This window comes from Pyxicephalus adspersus, chromosome 1 (assembly GCF_032062135.1).
Source record: "Pyxicephalus adspersus chromosome 1, UCB_Pads_2.0, whole genome shotgun sequence".
Lineage (NCBI taxonomy): Eukaryota > Metazoa > Chordata > Amphibia > Anura > Pyxicephalidae > Pyxicephalus > Pyxicephalus adspersus.
Genome location: NC_092858.1, coordinates 168,606,747 through 168,629,991, shown reverse-complemented (window position 1 = coordinate 168,629,991; position 23,245 = coordinate 168,606,747). Strand labels below are relative to the sequence as shown.

General features: G+C 39.3%; 1 protein-coding gene across 1 annotated transcript; it reads right to left on the bottom strand.

Annotated features, from left to right (window-relative positions):
- Positions 1 to 1,508: 1,508 nt before the first annotated feature.
- On the bottom strand, positions 1,509 to 22,802 carry LOC140321587 (interferon-induced GTP-binding protein Mx-like). The gene is made up of 16 exons (XM_072398319.1): positions 22,752 to 22,802; positions 19,676 to 19,764; positions 18,618 to 18,678; positions 17,881 to 17,924; positions 15,570 to 15,765; positions 14,678 to 14,815; positions 13,015 to 13,169; positions 10,757 to 10,895; positions 9,941 to 10,139; positions 9,136 to 9,214; positions 8,598 to 8,720; positions 6,884 to 7,025; positions 5,790 to 5,948; positions 4,941 to 5,017; positions 3,835 to 4,152; positions 1,509 to 2,866 (listed from the first exon to the last, which is right to left on the bottom strand). The coding sequence occupies exons 2-16, from the start codon at positions 19,748 to 19,750 to the stop codon at positions 2,636 to 2,638; spliced, it is 2,136 nt and encodes a 711-aa protein (XP_072254420.1). The 5' UTR covers positions 19,751 to 19,764; positions 22,752 to 22,802; the 3' UTR covers positions 1,509 to 2,635.
- Between the last annotated feature and the right edge of the window lie 443 nt (positions 22,803 to 23,245).

Here is a 23,245-nt window from a genome sequence, read left to right as displayed (position 1 = left end):
ACTCCTTTCCCTCACACCAACCTTCTTTTTTTAATTCATTTTCAAGCTGCACAGCTGGTATAATCAATTAAAAGCCCAACACATGAGCACAGGACCTGCAATAGAATACAATGATATTCCACTGTCTACCTGTTTACTTACTTTCTCAAAAAAGGGGGTAAACTTGTTTGACAACTTCAGTCTTTCTTAAAGCCATGCTGACTTTCACTTATATTATTATTTTCTAGCAGAAACTCCTCTATGTGGTTCTTTATCAAACTCCCTTGGACCGTTCCAGCTATGGACGTTAAACTAACCAGTCTGTAGTTACCTGGCAATGACTTTGCTCCCTTTTTGAAGATAGGAACCACATTGGCTTTATGCCAGTTCATTGGTACTATGCCAGTCATTAAAGAGTCTCTAAAATTAGAAACAATTGGCTTTGAAATAACCAAGCTCAGCTCTTTAAGGGCACGTGGATGTAATCCATCAGGCACTGGTGCTTTGTCAACCCTAATTTTGTCTAGCTGTTTCCCAATCATATCAATTTTGAGCAATTGTGACTCATTTAAGGCAGTGACATTGCTATTATGAATTTGGATTTGAGCTCATTGGATTTGAGCCATTTTTCTTTGTGTACACTGAGCTAAAAAAGTGTTTAGTAAATCCTTTTCTTTATCCCCAGATACCAACCCAGAGACTTTCTTTATAGATTTATAGATAGAGAGTTACATGTTTTATTATATTCTTTATAGTTTTCAAACAATAAAGGTGATCCTTCATTTTTATATTTTGAAATGTCCGTGTCTTGTTCCTTATGGCTTTTTTTAACATCAGCTGTAAGCCACATTTTAATTTTAGCCTCCTAAACTTATTACCCATTGGAATATATTTTTGGGTGCTTGTGTAGTCACAGAGAGCCACCCCTAACAATGGAAAATTTGCTCTCTTAAAATTAAATGTTTTTATCTTATCTTACTTTAAATGAAGTCATTTTATACTGCTACCAAGATTCTCTTCTATATGCACATTTGGTATAAGCTCTGCATTGTTAGAAAGAACTAAGTCTAGCAGAGTAATGTTCTTGAACTAAAGTTTCACTTAAAAATGCTCGATCAGGCAGGTAATTATTACAGAAAGGAATAGGGAATCCCTGATTTCCTTTCTCTCCCAGAAAGGCAATATGAAATGAGAAGAAATATTTCCAAAGTAAATGGAAATCCCATGATAAAAGTCTGTCAAAGTATCATTTGGCATCCCCAATTAAATGATTTTCCCTCATCTATTGTTCTGGTGACTTCTCTAAAAAGTAGCTTTCTAATTATTAGCACTGGGATACATTAGGAGGGTAAATCTCCCCAGTGAAAAAAAAAATGCAAAGAGATTTAACTGCTCATCACTTTATCCAAAACTTGCATACATTTTGAAGTGTATGTCTAAATAGGAAAGAATTAAATCCCCTGACTGTTTTATGTTATACGGGACACTATTAAAGGATAGTACCGTATTTTTCCGCGTATAAGACGCTCCGGCATATAAGACGCACCCAATTTTAAAGGAGGAAAATCTAGAAAAAAAGATTCTGAAAGATTATTCCCCTTCTGATCACCCTGTGCCAATTTAAATTCCCCTTCTGATCACCCTGTGCCAATTTATCCCCTTCTGATCACTCTGTGTCAATTTATCCCCTTCTGATCACTCTGTGCCAATGTATCCCCTTCTGATCACCCTGTGCCAATTTATCCCCTTCTGATCACCCTGTGCCAATTTATCCCCTTCTGATCACCCTGTGCCAATTTATCCCCTTCTGATCACTCTGTGCCAATTTATCCCCTTCTGATCACCCTGTGCCAATTCAACCCCTTCTGATAAATTGGCACAGAGTGCCAACTGCATTGCAGTTTTGGGGAAGAAAAAGTGCGTCTTATACGCCGAAAAATACGGTACCTTTACTTCCCGTTTTGTTGAAATGGACAGGAAGTGAAAAAGAATACAAAGAGTAGAGAAATGCTAAAACCCCTGTCTGTGTTGGGGATTTTCCATGACTTCCTGTCTGGTATGAACTGGACAAGAAGTTAGTGTAAATCTCTCAAACTGAACAGCATTAAAATTCAGATGGAACTCTATTTCTTTAATCCTCCCTGACTCTAAAAAAATAATTGGCTTAGGCTTGACATATACCTGAATCCAAAACCCAAAAGGCTCCGTGGTTCTGAGCACTTCTAGTGATTTGCATAGTTTACAGTGCTGTATTGGAGCTCAAGCTCAAGTTACCGAACACATTTAATAAAATCCAGTAAGAGTAGAAAACATTGAACATTGAAACAGTGTAGGAATAAATATTTCAGGAATATATTATAACAAGACAATGATAAGTGGCAGCATTGGCACATGACCCTGCTGACACCTAAGGTATCAATAACCAAGCTTTTGGATTGATCATTTTGAGACGCAGGATGTGGTTTTCCTAAGCTCCAACCTTCAGGTCTATATTGATGCTTTGTAGAACCTAGTGGTAAATTGAGAATGTTTGTACGACATAACTTGCTTATTTTCTTTTTCAGTGCTCCGTATTCTGGTGTTATCAGTCATTTATGATAGTTACAGAGGTTTGTGTGGTCACACAAGGACCCCTATACCCTATAATGCAGCAAGTTTACTTGGGGAATGCAGCTATCCGCTGTTGGGCAGCATTAAGACGGTTGATGCTGTCCTTCAAGTTCTTCCTCTGTTTTCTTATATCTTCATTCTCCTGTAGAAGCACATCTAAGTTCTCCTTATCCTGGATCAGCTGCATCATTTGAGCCTGAAGCTGGTCAGCGACCTCGAATAGGACATAGTGCTGAATAATAAGGGGGATTTGATTCGCCAGACGGGATGTTGCAGTCTGAGGGGAAAAAAATTGGAGCATGGATGTCAAATTGGTATTTTTAGGCAAGGTACAGCCCTCATATATCTAAACCCACTAATCACAATGCAAGACCCATTGATCCTGGCCTACCACACTACCTGTCTTGGACGACAACTTTAGGGTGAACTTTATTTAAACTTTAACTTTAGTTCAACTTACAGAACTGATATTGGACAAAATGGGTGAAACAAGGCCTACAATGGGTAGAGTGAGAAAAAATAAACACAATTAGGTAAAAAGTCTTACAAATGACATAGGCGCTTTCTTTCAAGGTACCATATGGCAGCCAATATGAGCACCTTTTTACCAGTTCCTGATTAAACAGTTGCCCCTCTCTGCTTTTGGGGACCATAAAACAAAGCCTGTTCAGTCATAGCCTGTGCATAGGAGAAGTGGACTGAAGAATGCAGAAGGAATCTCTGGTTTGAATGTGAATAATATAAGTATAGCTTTTTTAATAGCTTTTTTTATTCTATAGCTGTCTTTTGATACCCTAGCAGGCTTAAAATCGGTGGCACCTTGTTCTAGATGATGAACAACAATTCAGTTTTTTTTACTATTCCATGTTAGAATATGAATATCCAGTCTCAATTGGTTATAGTTGTGCAGACTAAGCTATGAAGGGTTTCAATTAGCCCCATGTAGGGTTTAAATTTGCCCTACGTGCTCTTCTCTCTTCCAATGACAGAGGTTTTTCTATTCAATAAATACTCCTTCCCCTGGATACATACCATGGCCCAACTATTTTTAAATGCAACAGGCCATGATCTGTGCAGAAATGCAGTGCAATGGAAAGCTGGTGGATATCTATCTGTCCTTTAATGTACCTAATGTAAATTTTTCATAGGCAAAATTGCAGAATTGTAATCATTTAAGGCACAATTTTCCATAAGCCCAAATATAAGTTGTTTTAAAAGTCCCTTTACCATGCCAAACAAACTTACCTTGAAATATGCCTGGATATGGAAGGACATTTCATCAATTGATAACTGGACCTGGCTGGGCTGTGCTACAGGTATCAGTTGCTTCCATGCATCAAGTTCACTTTTCCTTTCACATAGAAATGTATTTGGAAATTTGAATGAATAAATGGGGGCCGGCTTTACTGACAAACTTTTCTCTGTGGCTTTTGTTCGAGCCTCCTTCAGGGATGCACCATAAAAAGTATCCTGACAATAGATAATTTTCTCTAATTTGAACTGAGTCTGGATTTGTTTTTCAGCCTCTTTTTGCTGCAGTCTACAGAGATTGTCAATTTTACCCTTGAAAAAGCAAGAAAATATGATTAACCTATAAAACTTTTACCATATTCTAGACAGGCTGCAGTCAAATTTGAAAAACCAATATGGAAATATATAGAGACGATACAAGCTAGGTACACTGGACTCTTCGTAATTTTCCTGATGCTTGAATTTGTGTTGCTGCCTGATTATGGAAAACCTTCTAGTATTTGGAAATCTAGTATTCTAGGAACCCCTGAGCCTACCATTCTGCAGGCAAGAGATTCCCAACTTCATGTATACAAATTCATCAACAAGAATTGTAATTATGAATTTTCTGGAACCTAACAATCTAATAATGGAAGTCCATTGCGAATACCATTATTCTCCCCTCAGGTCAGTTGACACTGACATTAATGATCTTTTTGACTATTTGTGATATTCTTTCCACTGGCCAACAATGTGGGAGGTATTCTTCCTACTGATCACTACACTAATATAGTGCGAGCTGTGGCAATAGTAATTAAAGCTGAAAATTATTTCAAGCGTTCCCCCATGTTATAAAGGTTGAGAAACATGGCTCCATCATCTCCAGTCTTGCTTGGGGAGCTGACATTACAAAACAATTATAAAGCTCCAGCTTAGCATTTTCAACCTGTAACTGTAGCTGGTATTAGTGAAATCTCCTAATAAGACATTTTGAAATAAATTTGATCTGATTTAGGAAAAATGTGCATTGGGCATCATGACCCATTTTAGGGTTTACATACTTAGCTAGAACTGGGTTTTAACTATAGCAGTTCAATGAAAAGTTGAGACGTGGAACCTACCTTGGCAGTTCTGCAGAGGTTGGGAAATTGCAAAAAGCACTTTAGAGCAATGTTACTAAAGGATGATTGGACCATCTCTAGAAAAAGTAAAATACAAAAATTAGAGTTTGTAGGCATTCCTTGTAAGCAGCTCTATGCAGTAATATATAAACTTGGGCCACAGGTGCCAACTCCAGGTCAATCACCTGCATTTTATCCCCGGAGTCAAAACCCTTATTATTCAACAAGGCTACACAAAATGGCAATTATTGTTCATGGACTAGAATACTTACCAACTACTCGTAGTCACCTTGTAGCATTGGTTCTTGGAGCTAACACTGCAGACTTCTTAACATTTCCAAGACAACTCAGACACTGAGATATCCTGTGGAAAACACTGGGGAGGTCAGCACCGAGGCTTGTCTGTGTAGGTATGCACTGCAGCCAGGCAGTTAGGATATGCACTAGGGCCTGTCAGTGGGGTATGCACTGCGTCTTGTCCGTGGGGGTTTCCACTGAGGTCTGCCTGGGGGTAGTTACTGCAGTATGCCTGGGGGTCTGCACTTGGAATTTGTACTGAGGTCTGTCATTTGGGTATGTACAGAGGTCTGTTTGGAAGTCTGTACTGAGGAATGTCACTGGGGGTTTTCACTGAAGTTTGTACTGGGGGTCACCACTCAGCATTTATTACTGGGGTTTGCATTTGAGGTCTGTTACTAAAGGTGACTATCCCTTGGGAAGGAAGAACCTCTAATTTCTCTGGAGTTGGCGAAATAAAAAGTCTTAAAGGGGTAACTTTCCAAGATTAGTCTCCACTAAACTTACTCCCAAAGTTATGGTCTGCGATCATTGGTGTGATTTTATACTCACCCGTTATTTTTTTTAGCTTCACAATTGCTGGATCTTCATACATCTGTATTTGCTTCCTTGCAATATTTCGAAATGTTCTGAAGCTGATAAACCCGGTCATCTCCCGTCCTCGGTACTGATTCTGATAGAGGTCAATGTCCTTCTTTATTTCATCTGGGACTGAAATAGTAAGGAACAATTAGAGAATTTTCCAGAACAAGGCTGATGTCAGATTGTTGACTTCTATGTATAGTATATCATAACAATAAATACATTTTTGGTTGCCAACTCTCTGTAGGCAATCTTCATGCCATGCCCATTGACAATGCCCTTTTATTTTTTAATTAGAGCTTATTCATGTGATATAAGGAAATTTTAAAGAACATCTCCCTTACAGTATTCTCCCCGGCTCCTTTTTATCCGGGTGCACTGCCTGGCACTTTGGATTAATCACCTGGCTGTTTTTGGGTAGTTACTGAAAAGTTGGGTCAGATTACAGGGGTACTGAACAGTTGGGGCATAATACCAAGACCATGAAAAAATGGGACATACTAAGGGGGTGGGCAAAAAAAAGTTGGTACAAAGTAAAAGGGGGGCAGTATAAAGCTGACAGATATATAGGGTTTACTGGATTCTTATGGCAACCGCCAATGGGAACACTAAACTTTCCAACAAGAACACAAAGTGTGAATATTTATCTCTTCTGGTTGTGTTTGACACTTCTGGAAGTGTTGAATATCTGCATCTTCCACCACTACATTACTACAATACTCCTTATGGATATAGGCCAACCAAAACAAGCAGGTGTTTCGTATTCTTGGGGTAAGCAAAGGAGTAGTTTTAGTTAGGGAAGCATCCAATGACCGCCATCCGACCATTCCATGTGCAGGTCTGAAGTGCTTCATACTGGCTTTACCTGCACTCCAGTACGACAACCCAAAAAAAAACCTAAACCTAACCTAAAGTCAATGAACATTTGAGCAGGGAGACAATAAATTTTACCTATTGCTTTGTAGAACATGTTTTTTTTTTTAAATTGGATACCCTATTTTACTGCCCATCATTCTGCTGCAGAAAATGTGTAAATGAATGTGATTATTTTCAGCATTACTTACAATGGTGAACCAAGCTGCTCAGTGTAAGCTCCCACTGGTTAAAGCAATTACGGATTTCCCTAAAAAGTTTTAGATTTCCTTTGGTGACCTCCTCTTCAGCTTGGGTAGCTTGGACGATTTCTTTACTAAACTGCCTAATTTTCTGTTGGGGACAACAAGAAAAACCCACATCATACAAACATTAGTTCATCGTCTCCATACATTTTATGATCCATGAGAGGCACAGTAATGGTAGTAATGGTGCTAATAATTTTCAAGGAGAACTTCACTCTGTGATAAGGCTAACCCCAACCTTTTTTGTCAATTTTATTTATTTTTGTAATGATGCTCAATTTGCATATAAATGAAACAGAGATAATACAATACAACAATAATGTTGTTACTTTGTATTTTCTGACTTCATGCTTCTAAACTGTGTTCCAGAAATCAGCTTCAAGTTTTTGTTTTGTGCAGCAGCACCAGGAAGAACAGGGCATATGAAGTACACCTTGAGCTCCATCAATAAAATAGGGAATCTGACATTCCCTCATACATTCCCTGGTGGGAATCAATTACTGTTATTGAAATACACAGACATGGAAGATTTTCATGGTGGAATGATTGAGGAAATGTCTGATTCTCTGTTTTATAAATAGAGACCCCTGTTTACTTGTCAAGGTTTTTTTTTTTTTGACAAATGCTGTATGATCAAAGTCCAAAACCCAGTGATACCAAAGGATTTAGGCTGTTCAATGTGCAGAATGAAATATCATGCTTCAAGGGATAATTTACTTAGTGAAGTAAATGAGGTATATATGTGAATGTTGGCCCTTTGTTGGAGGTTAACATTCTATATGAATAGTTTTCATCATTTTTTCCTGAAGAGGCAAACTAGTTGTCTAGAAAAGGCATCAAGAGAGGTCCAAACTCTCCTGCTTGACACTGACCAATCAAGAAAGAAAAGAAGAGAGGAAACAGCTTTCTTGTGGCAACACTTTAATCAAACGTGCTTTACTGAATGATGGACTCCTAAGTTATACATGGTCCACTTGTGCTCAAAAAAAGTGATACAGATACATTGCAACTTTACAATGTCACATTGGGATCATAGAAACTTTTTGCTTTTTGTCTCAATAGCCTGGCGCGTTTCACCTACTTGCTTCCTTGCCAGTTTGTTGGTGTTTTCATGATTGGTGTTGTACATTGGTGTTGCAATATATCTGTATCACTATGTTTTGAGCACAGGTGGACCATGTATAACTTAGGAGTCCATCAATTAGTAAAGCACGTTTTATTGAAGTGTTGCCACAAAAAAGCCGTTTCCTCTCTTCTCTTCTTTTCTTTCTTTAGTGTTTAATCCTAAGGCTTGGCAACCCCACCAACCTTATCCCTTGGGTATTCACCATTATCCTTCCACTGACCAATCAAAAGAAAGATAACATCAATTACACAAATTGTTGCTCAGACGGGATTATATATAATATATATATGTCTGATTATATATATATATATATATATAGTAGGGGTTGCATGTAAAACAAGCACTCTGCAGTGTTTCTTTAGGCATTATGTCCATGTATTTATTTGTATGTGAAATAAAGATTATTTATTTATTATTAGACCTATAGATTCAAAAATCTTGGTATCGGCAAATACATACTCTTTTTTTTTTGCTATATCTAAATGCTTTGCAGTAACACATTTTATATGACTTACTTGATGTTTTGTCTCTTACCTCTATTAAAAATGTAAGTTTCTCTGTTTTAGTGTCAGGGATACTTGTGCCAATCAGGTTTAACTTGTCTTCTGCATCTTTTAAGTTTGTTTTAATCTTTTCCTCTAGTGTGGGCAATGTTTTCTGCAGAAAAAAGAAAAAAAACTAAAGCAAAATAATACGGCACCTTCCTCCCAGCATTCTCACATGCAAAGCTCCAATGGTGGGCACCATTCAACCCCTAAGTTGTACTGAGAAGCAGGTAAGTCTGCAGGAGACAGCACTGGAAATGGGGTATGGAGTATAACTGCTTTTTTATTCTGTGAAGTATGTCTGTTCAGGGCTACCAGCCCAACCTGTTATTAGTCCAGGAGGCAAATGCACTCCACTGACATGAGTATTGCAGATTTGCACAGGACTGATTGGGCCACAAAATAAATGTGCCCTGAACAGATTATCTCATTCTAAAGGATTTTCTGTGCAGGGAAAAATATATTTCAGGAGCACCTTAGGCTGTACATCATCCCATAATATGTATTATTGCAAACAGATGACTTACGTGAATATGTTTCACCAGTTCCTTGGTCAGTTTTTTCGCCAGTGTAGGGACTGTAGCACAATCATCTTGTAAAAGAACTCTATATGGGAAAAAGAATTCCAATACTAAAAAGTACATTAAATTCAAAGCAAAACTATTTTTTACATAGAGTTCAGGTAGTCTGGTTTTCTCATTGTACTGATTTCCTTCACTTATTGTCCAAGACAAAAAGGAAATTGTTAGAAAGCAAGGGAAATTCCATAATAAGACAGTGGTTACTAGAAACGTCCACAAATATCAATGACAACTCAAAATGCTTGATTTTCCCCTCACTTTCAGTTCCCAGTGGTCACAGGAAAAATAGATATCTATACACACACTTTAAGAGTGTTCTTTAAAATTGGTAAAAGTCACACTTTGAACATTAGCAATTCAGGCAAGTGGGTATTGCAGGAAGGGAGAGGCGATGTCCCTTTTGCAATACCTGATCTTATCTGCTGGATTGGTGTGCAGTTTTCAATTTTTGCATATATGCAGCTCAGCGTTGGATACTAGGCAAACCCAGCAATCCTGGCTTCCCTTGTATTTTCTGGGAATGAACTCCCATGCGCCTACATAGTAGTTACATCATCCTGGCCCGGCTAATTAAGATGCCCAAAGACCATCTCCAGGAAGACCAAAAGAGGGGAAATGGTGGCTCCATGCGACGCTATAGGTGTAGGTGAGCATCACAAGTTTAGTTTAAGTTTATTAAACACTGTTTTTTTAAAGTATCAAAAATAAGGGCAAGTCAAACCATGGACAGCTAGGATGTTAACAACACTACCTGAAATGTTCGTGGTTTTCAAAGAAAGTCTTTTCATTATTTATGGCATCTTCCAAGGAAAGATTGTTCTGGATTTCACTTTGCCCACGACACTTCACAATCATATAGCCTTTCTTAAGTGGGTAGGCCAAGTTTTTCACCACACTAACAACCTCCTTCTCTGATCCTTTGTCAACCAGGTCTGGCTTAGTCAGAATAGCTGTGTAGGGAGATGCAAAAGGATATATTATCTTACCAACCTAATTTGGTCTACCTGTGCAAAGCTGAGTCTAACTTTTCTGGTAAATAGCCACTGTACGGCAGCCAGTTCTCTTTATTTCTGTTGAACAGTACAATTCCTACTTCAAATAGGAGCTCTATGGCTGTTGGCACCTTGGTCACGTAGAGATCGCTTTGTATAGCCAAGTGGCCAGGGGGCATAAATGCATATTGGACCTACACATCTCATATCTGAAGCAGGCAAAAAGTACAACAGGAGTTGTACTATCCAGCAGAAATAAGTATTATGAAGTTGGATTGGATTAGATTTCCAAGTAACCAGTCTGAGCCTTCAGCTAGTTGTACTTACCCAGCTCAGCAGATTACCCCCATTGTCGTACCTGTCATTGACTGATCACAGACTAATTACTACTTTAGCACCTCTGTAGTTCTTGAATGACCGAAATGCAAGAGGAAGATCTATACTATTAAGCAGGGTAAGCCTTTGTGCACAGCTAACCTTTATACTAAGTTTAGATACAGTATGTACAATTCTATTGTCTGGAAGAATTTTTTGAATCTAATTAAACTGAAAAAATTGCATAGCTATCTACATACCTAGTGTTCGTTTTCCTTTGGGGTCCACTTGTTTTGCTAGTTCCAGAGCTTCAGTGGTTGCAATGTCCACATTACTGGGGACCACTACCAGATTAATGGTTTCCTGCTTGGTAATGTACTTGATAATCATCTGCCTAATCTGCATAAAAGCAACAATTTTTTAGGTTAACATAACCAAACATGTTTGTTTGGAAGTTAAAGTCTTGAGTTCATGCCATCTTTACTACAAAACAGATCATTTTATTGTCTCCCTCTAAATTAGTTTGTTCTCTAGTCCTACTTTTAATTTTGAACAATCATTTTTCTGCTAAACCTGAGCAGAATTTACATTGGAACACTTTTAGCCAGTCTGGTTGTCCCATCTCTTTTATGTCATGTTTATGGACTGTTATATATATCAGGGGTCCCCAACCCACTAGTGAGTTACGGTGGTCTGACAAGTAGTGCGCTCCTCTGGCCGGTGCACCCCCCAGCAGGGGTGCACTTGCCAGAGCCACAGACCATGTCTCTGATACGTATTACAGGCTCAGGGCGATTGGAGGGTTGTGTCTCTGGACACTACTCTTCCATCGCAGGCTCAGACATGCTATGGGAGAGTGGGTGGATTCTGGCATCATGACATCACTCTGGCGGAAGTTTTCTACCATTTAAGTGACACACGGTTTCCTACGCATGCGCGGTCCGGAGTCTGTGCATTTAATGGTCCGCAAATTCCAAAAGGTTGGGGATCACTGATATATATGGTGGAGTGCTGATCTCACTGATAGGACCAACGTGTGGTTAAGTGCAGATTTTACTAGTTGTATAGATTTGTGAGACCATCAAGTGTGTGGTAAAGTGCAGATCTCACTGGTGGTATACACTAGGGCTACATTGTGTGTGTGTTTGTGTGTGTGTGTGTGTGTGTGTGTGTGTGTGGTTCAAATCTCACTAGGGACATGGATCACCATTTATGGTGGAGTGCAGATCCCATTGGTGGTATGGATACATGGGATTGTGCATGTGATGAAGTATAGATATCCCTCCCTGTTATTATGGATATTCAGAACCATTGTGTGTGGTAGAGTTCAAATCTTATTAGGGACATGGATTATTGGTATGATCATGTGTGGTGAAGAGTGCAGATCCCATTGGTGGTAGGAATACCTCAGACCATCATGTATAATTGAGATCCCATTGGTGATATTTATCTTTCAGACCATCATGTATAGTGGAGTGGAGATTTTACTAGTTGTACTTATTCTTGGGACCATCAGGTGTGTGAAGTGCAGATCACACTGGTGGTAAAGATTTCAGATTTCACTAGGGACAAGGATTCCTAAGACCACCATGTATGGTGGAGTGCAGATTCCATTAGTGGTATGGATACACGGGACTGGGCATGTGATAAAGTAGAGCTCTCCCCAGTGGTATGGATTCTCAGAACAGTCATGTTTGGTAGAGGGTAGATCTTCCTATTATTAGGGATACTCAGGACCGTCATGTGTGTAGTATCAGTTCAGTATCAGTTTAGAGTTCAGATTTATTTTGGTGGTGGAGTGCAAATCCCATTGGTGGTATGGATACTTGAGACTATCCTGTGTGTGTTGTAAAGTTCAGATTTCACAAGGGCGTTGGATTCTGGGACATTCATGTATGGTGGAGGGCAGATCTCATAGGTAGTATGGATACTTAACACAATCATGTGTGGTAGAATTTAGATGGCGGTATGGATACTAGGACTATCATGTGTGGTTAAAAATAAATCACTATGGTGGTATGGATACTCTTGCATGGCATGTTTTGGTGCCTTGTGGTAGCGTTCATATCTTACTGGGGACATGGATACTGCGGAGACAGCAAAGTGATTTCACCTCTTGTTTATCACTTTCAGTGTACAGGATATCAGTAACTACTAGAAATGTGCATTTCTCATTTTGATTTTGGATACTTTATTATCTAATATTTATCACGGCTTACAAATTTTTGAAACAACTGAAAATTTGGTTACTTTGATCATTTTGTGTACTATTACACGTAATACTTTATAGCCAGTCTGACTACTTTAAATCAGAAAGAGATGAGAGTTCAGTGGGTTTTTTTTCTAGCCTAAAATGTATCAACATGTAACCGGCTTTATTGTATTCCTGCCTGTAATCATCATGTTCAACAACGTTTTACAGATGAGTTGTGCTATGGCTTTTCCTGCTGTAAGCTGTGTTTACGTCAACAGTTCCTACACATATCTGGCCATTCATTTAAGAAGTCATAAGACAAACCTGATTCCCGATATTTGGTGGCTGGTTAGGCAAAGCAACACGGGTAAGTCCCGGCAGATCAATCAGTGTCAGATCTGGAACATTTGGGGACACAACTTCAAGGCTAATCAGTTGATCACTGACACCATTCCCTGACCCAGCTATGCATTTCTGGGCTACAAACCAAAAGAAATAAAAAATTATATCAAAATAGAGACCTTCAGTTGCAGTTATTTAAACTTATATAAGAAAATGGATGGATCTGGCCCTCGAAAATGTACTGTGTAATTAATATACAAATACGAGGTGTCTAGCTGCCAACTAAATTTCCATTTTCTACTAATAACTATTGCTTTCCCATGGATTATTTACTGTACATTTCAGTTATGTGAAGACATGTCTGCTCACTGTTGATGTATATCTCTGTTTTGCAACTCATACATCTTTTAAAGAGAATCTGTAACTTTGCTCAGGATGGCAGGTCCCTCCCCGTACTCCGGTACCTTTGTAGTATTCCTTCACTGCTCAGTTCATCTGTTGGAGATTACATGGTGTTTCTGGCCGTGTAAAAGCATGCAAACTGCTACACAACCTCCAATAGCTATAGTAGCTCCCTGAATAGATGTTTTTAGACCTCAAAAACACAGAATGTTAGCCTTAGCATTTAGGTGTCTGAAAGAAATCTGCTGCGATGAGCATTTACAAAGGTTTTGTTGTCTTTCAACCTTTGCTCACAAAAGTGTGCTGCATAAAAGATGAAGGAGACTATTTTTTTTTAGCGTGCTCCTCTGTTTGGAGGATTTCAGAATCCTCAGCATCTCTTTAGCTTTGTGAACTCTGTTGACCTCTGCATCCCCTGCACATTGTGCTTACCTGGAGAGGATTAGAGAGCATGCCCTGGTCCTGTCCTACTACTCCAACTCTGTCGCTTTTTTTCTGCCTTCCCCAACTTTGGATAATCCTGACCCTAATTATCACCTGCAACCTAACCCTGGACCATCTAGACCTTGATTACTACCAGCCACTATCATGGACCCCATTCTGTCTGCCTCTACACTTTCTACTGAGACCCAGCTTGTCCTGTACTCGCTAGCTGGCTGTCTCTTCGCCAAAACCATCTGATCCTGCTCGTCCCTGATGGGGAGACCTGGTGATGACCCTGCAGCAAATTAGCCTGGTGACCACTAGAGTTACCAGCTTACCTTGCCTTGCAGGGTGTTCTGGTAAAGGCCAGGTGTCACTTAGACTCCATGCCATAGGTAATCCCATGCATACAAAGGGAACACACATATTTGGTACATTTTGGCCCGTTAAGTATGTCACTGAATATGTCTTGTTATCCCTGTTTGATGGGCGCAAAACATTACCGTTGATCCGGCCAGAAATCTTGGAAACTGATAACGTCCTATGCTTCTGCTGAACTCATGGAACTTGTTACTGTTATAATTACATGTACATTGCATGAACATTTTTGTTGTAAAATATCTTGAATTACATTGATAGTTTCAATGTCTATTTGTCTAACATATGAAATCAATGACAACTTTTTTGTTGTTAAAATTTTACAAATATTTGACAGCTTATACATTTCTGAAAAATGATTTTTGGATCAACCCCTAATTGTATGTGAGGAGTTACCATTTACCTGTATTGCTTCTGCTCTACAGCTGTATAAGTTGCTCACCTCTCTTGACTTCATTCTCCACTTGAGCAGGATTGGAAAGTTCTATGTTTTTTAATTGATAGCTTATTTTTCCACACCATGCTGAACCCTTTGGGGACTTTTTTAACTTGAGCTCCAAGGGACAACGTGTAATCATACCTGTGGAGAAAATTGTGGAGTTATTTAGTAACATATAACTGCCAGTAGGTCATAAAGTGAACTCTGTAGTTCCCCCTGTAAACAGTTAAAGGTAGTCCCGGGGTTAAGGATATCCAACATATGGATGACTCCGGGATACGAATGGGCTTCCCTGCTCCCTCGTATGCAGGACGGAGTCTTGGAAGAGGGTGGTTTTCATGACTTGCTTTTTTTTAAATCAAAGCACAGCTTTGTTTGTGATTAGCCCACAGTGAGTATACAGTATATAGTACTGACACCACACTGCCTAATAATATGTTGAGACAAACATCTGTCCTAATTGCATTTATTTAAATAATGGACCTGGTCCGACCTACATACAAATTCAACTTAAGAACATATCTACAGTCCCTATCTCATATGTAACCCATGGTCTACCTGTACTCCGGTATTTCAGAAGAAAAGTTTAACTGGTCTCCTGATATGACTCCAAGAATTCCTACTTTTCATACATTAGCCATCCTTAGCCATCCTTAGTGACTAACAGAGATCAGTGTTGGTGGATTGGATTTTTGGCAATCCCCATGCATAACCCATTACCCATCTCGAAATGGCATTTCTTTTTGGATGCTACCTAATTTTTTACCAGTGTAGATGAAAATGTGAATACAACAATGTGATTAGCATGAAGTTTTTCTCCATCTTTATGGAGTATTCACTTTTTGGATGAAAACTATATATACATTTCTATAATCAATATACAGGATTTCCTTACCAGTGCCTCTTGGGAGACACACCCCAGATAAAGACTCCAGTACAGAACTTTTTCCAGAACTCTGATCACCGATGACAGCAATGGCTGCTAGTCCCAAGTCCTTCTCCACACCCAGCTCTCGCAGCGAGTCAATGAGATCAATACAGGGGCGGATCTGATTTTCATACTGTTGATCCAAAACATTATCTGGTTGGACCTTGCAGAGAAGAAAATCAAGAATATTATAAAGATTTTCATATAAACTAGTAAAAGTTATCATTCACCTAGAATTTTTCTGTAACTGAGCAAGCCACTACTACCAGATAAACCAGTTTTTCTTCTTCAATAAATTCCTAAATTAATTCTAATTCTTAAACTTCTTCTGTAATAACTTTCAGGTCTTCAAGGAATCCCTGCTATATTTATTACATCCACAGATCACAATGTAAGAGATATTCTTCCTATTGACCACCATCCTAATGTACATTAGGATGGTGGTCAATAGGAAGAATATGTCTTACATTTATGGCCATTTGAAAGAATGCCCTCCTTTCAGATAGCCAAAAAGATCATTGGTGTCAGCTAAACTGACCAGAGAGGCACAGACTGCTAATTGCTCAAGGAATCATCAACAACCTTCATGGAACTCTGGTTGAGAAACACTTAGCTAAACTATCATAAAGAAAACCTTTACAGACATTTTTATTTATTTATTAAAATCCATCTTTTGAATTAAAGCCCAATTGTGATTCCATACCATACCTACCACCCATATACAATATAAATAATTGACTCCCTACAACTATTTCTAGCCCATTGGAGTCCATCATTACGGACATGACCCTGTATGGTGTCTCTTCTGGGGGTGAAGACTGATAACCCCCTTATGCAAGAATTGTCCAAATCACCAGGAAGCAATGTGGACACCAACAAAAACTCATTCTACAGTCCAGAAGGAAAGCCATGTATTCAGGTAAGAATTTTGGCAATTAAGTTTAGTTACTTTTTTTTTTTTACTTACTGGAGTGATTATACTTATACTCAAGTATTAACTGGAAACTGCCATCAGAAAAAGAATCTTGACTTATACTTATTCACACCAGTGAATTGCATTGCGTTCTCATGTAAACTTTTACACTTAGTTTGAGTTAATTAGAAAATGCTTACATAAGAGGGGGTGCTGAGAAGTTCCCAGCTTTGCTCCCTTCCAGATAGAATAGAAAAATGAGTGTGGGGGCATATGACAGCCTAATATCTTAGTATGTAACTGCAAATATCAGGTCTTTGCGATTCCTAAAACTGTTTTTTCTTTTAGGGAGAAGCTGTGATGGCAGAGGCACAAGCAAGTTTCATGCCGTTGGAGTTACGGGCCGACATTAAGTTTTTGTTTCTCCAGGGAAAGTCAGCAAAAGACATTCACACTGAGATGTCACAAACACTGGGGGAAAAGTGTCCTTCCTACAGCACTGTCAAAACCTGGATATTTTGTTTCAAGATTGAGCATTTCACCATTGAAGATGAGCCCCGCAGTGGGTGCCCCCCAACCTCAACTGACCCAGCAACCTGAGATGCTGTTCATGAGCTGATTATTGAGGACCGGCGAATATCCGCAAAAAAGATAGCCCAGATACTTGACATCTCACCGGAGTGTGTTGGGTTTGTTATCACCACTATCCCGGACATGTGCAAGCTTTCAGAGATGTGGGTGCCGAAATGTTTGAACAGAGATCAGAAGAAGAACGAGTTGCACAGGACTTTTTGGCTAGGTTAGTGGGTGAAAATGAAACCTGGCTCCACATCTACAATCCTGAAACCAAGGAACAGTCAAAGGAATGGCCCCTGCAGCCTAAGAAGTTAGGGACCCAGAATTCGGCCATAAAACTCATGGCGTCCATTTTCTGGGACAAAGATGGTATTCTGTTGGTGGACTACCTACCTCAGGGATCTAGTATCCCCAGACAGTATTATGCTAACCTCCTGGACCAGCTAAAGGAGGCAATTAAGACGAAACGCCGTGGAAAGTTGACCAAAGGGATCCTTTTTTTGCAGGACAATGCACCCGCGCACATGTCCAACATTGTGGCTGCCTAATTGAACACCCTGGGTTTCCAATTGGTCCAACATCCCCCCAACTCACCTGACTTGGCCCCTTCAGTCTATTATCTGTTCTTGGAATTGAAGAATTTGAAAGAGAGCTGGTTTGTGGCCCAACCAAAGGACTTTTATTTAAAGGGTCTAGAAAAGCTGCAACTACGCTGTACCAAGTGCATCAGTCTTAGGCAAAGCCAGAAATTTCTCAGTCCCCCCTTGTGTATGCTATATGCTTACTTACCATTGGGGCCTGATTCAGTGGTAATGCTACTCCAAAGAGGAAATCTGAAATGAAAATTGGAAGATAGATGTGTTTCTGAATGCAAAATGAAAAACTAGCCATTCATGTTTATAAATATTAAAACTCTAGCTCTGTCCTTCTTAACATTTGTAACATGGGGGAAGCCATGAAAACACTTTGAGGTCTCCAGGTAACCCCTTTAATTACTATATTCACAGCTCACAGTATATCAGTGGGAAGAATGCCTCTCACATTGGTGACCATTGGGAAGAATGTCATTGGTGTCACCTAACTGACCAGGGAGGCACAAACTGCTAAATACTCAATGAACCCTGGTCTAGAAACACTGGGCATGATTTAATAAAGCCCTCCAAGGCTGGTGAGGAAACACTTTTCTCAGTGAAGCTGGGTGATCCAAAAATCCTGGAGTTGACTTCTTCAAATTAATTTGCCATTTGCTAGCAAATGTTTTGAATCCTAGACTAGATTTATCCCAGGTTTTCTAAATCACCCAGCTTTACTGATGAAAGTGTATCCTCTCCAGCCTTGGAGAGCTTTAATAAATCAGGCCCATTGCTCTGGATTCTTTATCTGGGGAGTATCTGATGGCCACATAGATTTTGGTGTAAACTGACGTATTATTATTACAGTGCTGGCTTCTCTGCTTTTGGCCTCATAGGAGCTGTAAAGTGAGTGATCTGGACTAGTTACACATACTTGCTAATTAGTCTCTTTACCTTTGGGAAAAATTGACGGGTCAAGGTGAAATCCGCACGGTGGCATTGTGGAGCCTGAAGGCTTAATGGAGAAATAAAACAAAAAAAAAATGTATGAATAAGACCAGAAACATTGTATTGCTAGTTACAGAGCAGGAACTAGTACGGAGAAGTTAAAGAATTCAAGAAGTTTAGGAGTACAGGCTGGGTTTTATTTATAAGTGGCCTGGTGGTAACAGGGACATTTTAAGGCATTATATATGTTTGTCTTGTTGCCACAGTCACTGAGACACGGGGGTCTATCAGCCAAGATTTACCCAACTTTTACCCAAACTGTACACATTTTTTTTACTTGGGGGATTCCATTGTAAAATGTTTGAATCAACTTTCCCTCATGGTTAATTTTAAAAAAAAAAATGAATCTATTGTCGAAAATGTGTGCATTTTGAGTAAAAGATGGAAATATTTGTAACTAAACCCTGTTAAAGTTCAAAATTGTAGAGTTGTCACAAGAGCAAGAGGTAAAGGGGAACACTCCAAAAGAGACACCTGTTTTGTGTGGTGATTCCTTTTTATTTGGGGAAGTTAGGGGAAAGATCCCCAAAATAGTGACAAAAATATAGGATGGCAAGGATTTTACCTTTATCAGGTTAGAAAACATTTTGGCAACAAATCATTTTTATCATTTTTAATTTTTGTTAACATGATTATTGCAAATTCCTAATTTACAGCATTATAGAAAATCTGGAATGAAAGGCTGACCAGACCCATGGTTTTGTTTGCAAGCATATGGCCTATTTCTAAATGTTTTCATGATTCACCAAACTTTTACCCAAAAGTCATCCAATTTTCCAACTGGATTTAGTTAGACAATGTACGAATGTGTAAAAGTTGATTAACACATTTTGGTGTAAAAGGTGTAAATTTTGGATTAGGTTTGGTTGACTCTTAGATTCAGATTGTCACCTAACAAAAAAAACACCTAGCTCCTCAGTCTGAAGTGCAGTAAGTAAATAATGTAACGTTTTTACTGTAGAGAAGATTTAGGCAAAGATTGACTTTTATTCATATAGTCATACCAGCTGGAGGATCCTCTGCGAAGGCCGACTGGGACGTCGACGTGCCCCTTTGATGCGACGTCCCTGAGCACTCATGGTTGACAGATCACCTGCTTCCAAAGATCACAAAGTTATTCTACCAGTTACATTTTAGAATGCTGGTGAAACTTATATAGGTATTTCCTTTTTACCTCTAACTGAAGCCCTCTACCTACAGTGTTCTCCCCAGACCTTTTTTGCCCAGCACTTTCCAGTAACTACCCAAAAACAGCTAGGTGGTTACTGAAAAATGCTGGGTGGTGCACCCGGCAAAAAGAGCCTGGGGAGAACACTGTTGGGTCACAATACAGGGGCTGCTGCCCTCCTACAGCTTCTTCCCACTCGGCTCAAAACGATTTCTGGGTTGAACTCTGATTTATTCCAGCTCTGTATTGAGTTATACATCAATAATGTTTTTTTTTTTTTTTTATTGCAAACTCTGTAAGAGCCTACATTTAACTGGACAACATCCTCTTGCCAAAAGGCTAGAGGATGAAAGATCCTTTCCAACGACTATTATTGGACGTGTGTATGCGGCTTAAGAATGAACATATTTATGAAGTAAGAGAACAGCAGGGTGTTTTTTTGGCAAACCGTGTATTCAAAAAATCATTTACAATTAGTGTATACATATAGTTCAACATAAAAATAAAGTAGAAGTATCAACAATCTAATATGAATGCTGCAGCCAGACTCCTCCATCCTTCCCACCGCTCCTCTTCTTTGGCTTCCATTTCACCTTAGAATCAAATTCATCTCCTGTGCTTTGCCTTCAAATCCCTCCACAGTTCCTGTCCCACTTACATTTCTGACCTGGTTAAAAAAAATCTCCCCCAGCCGCTCTCTCCGCTTCTTCAATGACTACTAATGGCTTCCTCACTCATAACCTCATCACACGCATGGCTCCAAGACTTTTCTAGAGCTGCTCCAATTCTCTGGAATGGTCTTCCTCATCCTATTCGGCTTGCTCCTACTTTCTGCTCATTTAAAAGAACACTCAAAACTCAACGCTTCACCCTCACCTACCCGTCTTCTATCTTTTGAAACTGTCACTACTTCCCACCACTTCATATCTCCCCTCCTATTGTGTGTTAATTTCTCCACCTACTAGATTGTAAGCTCTTCGGGGCACGGTCCTCTCCTGCTCTTTTGTCACTGTCTATATCTGTCTGTCATTTGCAACCCCTATTTAATGTACAGCACTGCATAATTTGTTGGCACTATAAAAATCCTTTTTCCAAATAATATTAATAATAATAATAATAATAATAATGTCAGTATATGGTTCATCCACCAAAAGCCAAAGACCACGATGGGGTTGTGGATTCCAAACTTTACAGACACCTAGCTATAAACAAACTAATTAATAGGTTCACTCTTTAACATTGGTAGGTTAATTTGCCAGCTTCATTGCTGATACCCAGCCCGGATCTTTGATCCTGTTAATGCCATTCTCCTGAAACACTCCCTTCCTCTCCCATTGGACCTCAAGAGTGTAACTCTTCCTTCTCCCCTGGCTCCTTAATCTCTGAAAAATTGAGAACGTTCATTGCCGCAAGTATCTGTAGGTTCTAAATATCCCCGTTCTGGGTAATATTCTGGGTAACCCCTTCACTGCAGCAAATGTCTTTAGATTCGTTGGGCCTGATTAAAGCTCTCCAAGGCTGCAGAACATACCTAGTGAATCTGGATGATCCAGAAAACCTGGAAAGAATCTGGTCCAGGCAAGGGTGGAGGAATGGGCACGGAGTAGATCAGAGGGGATTGGGTCAAGTGGACATGTAGTAGATGGAGATCCATTCCAGGTTTGCGGAATCACCCAGCTTCACTGTTGAAAGGGTATCTTCTCCAGCCTTGGAGAGTTTTAATGAGTCAGGACCATTGCAGCTCCTTACTTGCAACGACTGTCTGAAAGCATTTGAAAGCAATCCTTTACTGTGTAGGAGTCAGGTATTGTTAACATTCCACTGTTTTTTATTCTATGCAAGTATTTTATGCTATTATTACTATGGTTGTCACCGACATGCCCGCTGGAGGTTATTATTGCAGATACTGACACCAATAGTGGAGAATATTATTGCAGTTGCTGATACACATGCTGGGGGGTAATATTGTGTAAGAATATTATCTTCTGTATGTAACATAAGGGAGAAGGCATTAAAGAACTAACATCCACCACTACTTTAAATCTTTATGATGTTTTATGTATTACTTGTTACTAAAGGTTACAATGTCATGCAATCCATGTCATGATTGTATTTGGTAAGGGGTAGCCGGACTTGAATTGCTTGAGCAAATGCCCAGTTGTGTCTTTGTCTTGCTCAAAACATTTCTCATTACTACCTATCTATTGAACAAGTAAAAAACAAACAAAAAACTAATGAAAAAAACTAAAATGGCAAAGTTAGACATTCTCTGATAGTTGGGTGGTCAGGGTCACCCAGATATTTGTGATGGGAAATCCAAAAGTTGTAACAGTTGTGCAGAAAATTACCACAACATCCGGTCGCATCCCTAAGACTAAAGGAGTGAAAACAAATGTCCTCAATAAGACAGCAAAAAGCAAACCAGCAGTGTTAAAGTGTATGAAAACAATAAAAAGAAGGTCGAGCTATACAAATACTGAGGTCATATCAGCTGAATACAGAACACCCACAAGACTTTTTTTTAAAAACTAGAAAGGGTAAAATTCCTCCTGGGTTTCTTTGCTTCCTATTACTTCCTTATCATTTATCAGCAGAAAAGTAGATAAGGTTATTTCTCAAACTCATTGACTACATTGACTAAGTTTCAATCTATCACAAAGAAAATATAACATTTACCTTATGGAATTCTATGTCAGGTGCAGTAACCTTTATCAGCCAATCAGAAATAAGTTTTATTGTAGTAAATATTCTGAGCTGCTGGAGGGGGAAAGGTGATTGGTTAGAAGAGATTACTGCACTTTCAAGCTGTCATTGCTCTTTGCACTGACCTAAACCCTACTTCTTGCTGTAATAAAGTCAGAGGGAACAGTGTTAGGCATTAATAATACAAGTACTGTGGGTCTGGTACTCACCAGTGAAAAAAGTCCCCAAATCCTAGGGCAGAATGATTTGTTTCTAATTTGTTCTTCCTATAAACTGCTTATTCTTCCTCCTCCTCCTACTTTTCTATTTTCCTTCTAAGAAACGAAACTGAAATCACGGATTCACTGCCCTGAAGGTTCTTTGTAACCCCTAACTAGCATAAACATCTGGATGTTTCCTGTAACCCTTTAATGCCACAATTACCTGTGGGTTCTAAATTACCCCTTCACTGCCAATGGTATTTACATATTCTGGGTAACCCCTTCACTGCCACAAGTGTTTTTAGATTCATAAAACTCTCCAAGGCTGCAGATACCCAGTGAAGCTGGGTGATCCAGAAAACCTGGAAAGTATGTGGTCCATGATTGAAAACATTTCTTAACAAATAGCAAATTACTTTTAGGAAATCTATTCCAGGTTTGCTGCATAAACCCAGTTTCACAATGAAAGTGTATTCTGTCCAGCCTTGGAGAGCTTTAATAAA

Bases quoted from the DNA above. Each gene is read 5' to 3' on its own strand.
- LOC140321587 (XM_072398319.1), bottom strand. From the start codon at position 19,750: ATGAGTGCTCAGGGACGTCGCATCAAAGGGGCACGTCGACGTCCCAGT. The intron at 14,816-15,569 runs GTAAGGAAATCC...TTTTCTCCACAG, and splicing joins GTGTCTCCCAAGAGGCACTG to GTATGATTACACGTTGTCCC. The intron at 5,949-6,883 runs GTAAGTAATGCT...TTACTATTTCAG, and splicing joins GAGCAGCTTGGTTCACCATT to TCCCAGATGAAATAAAGAAG.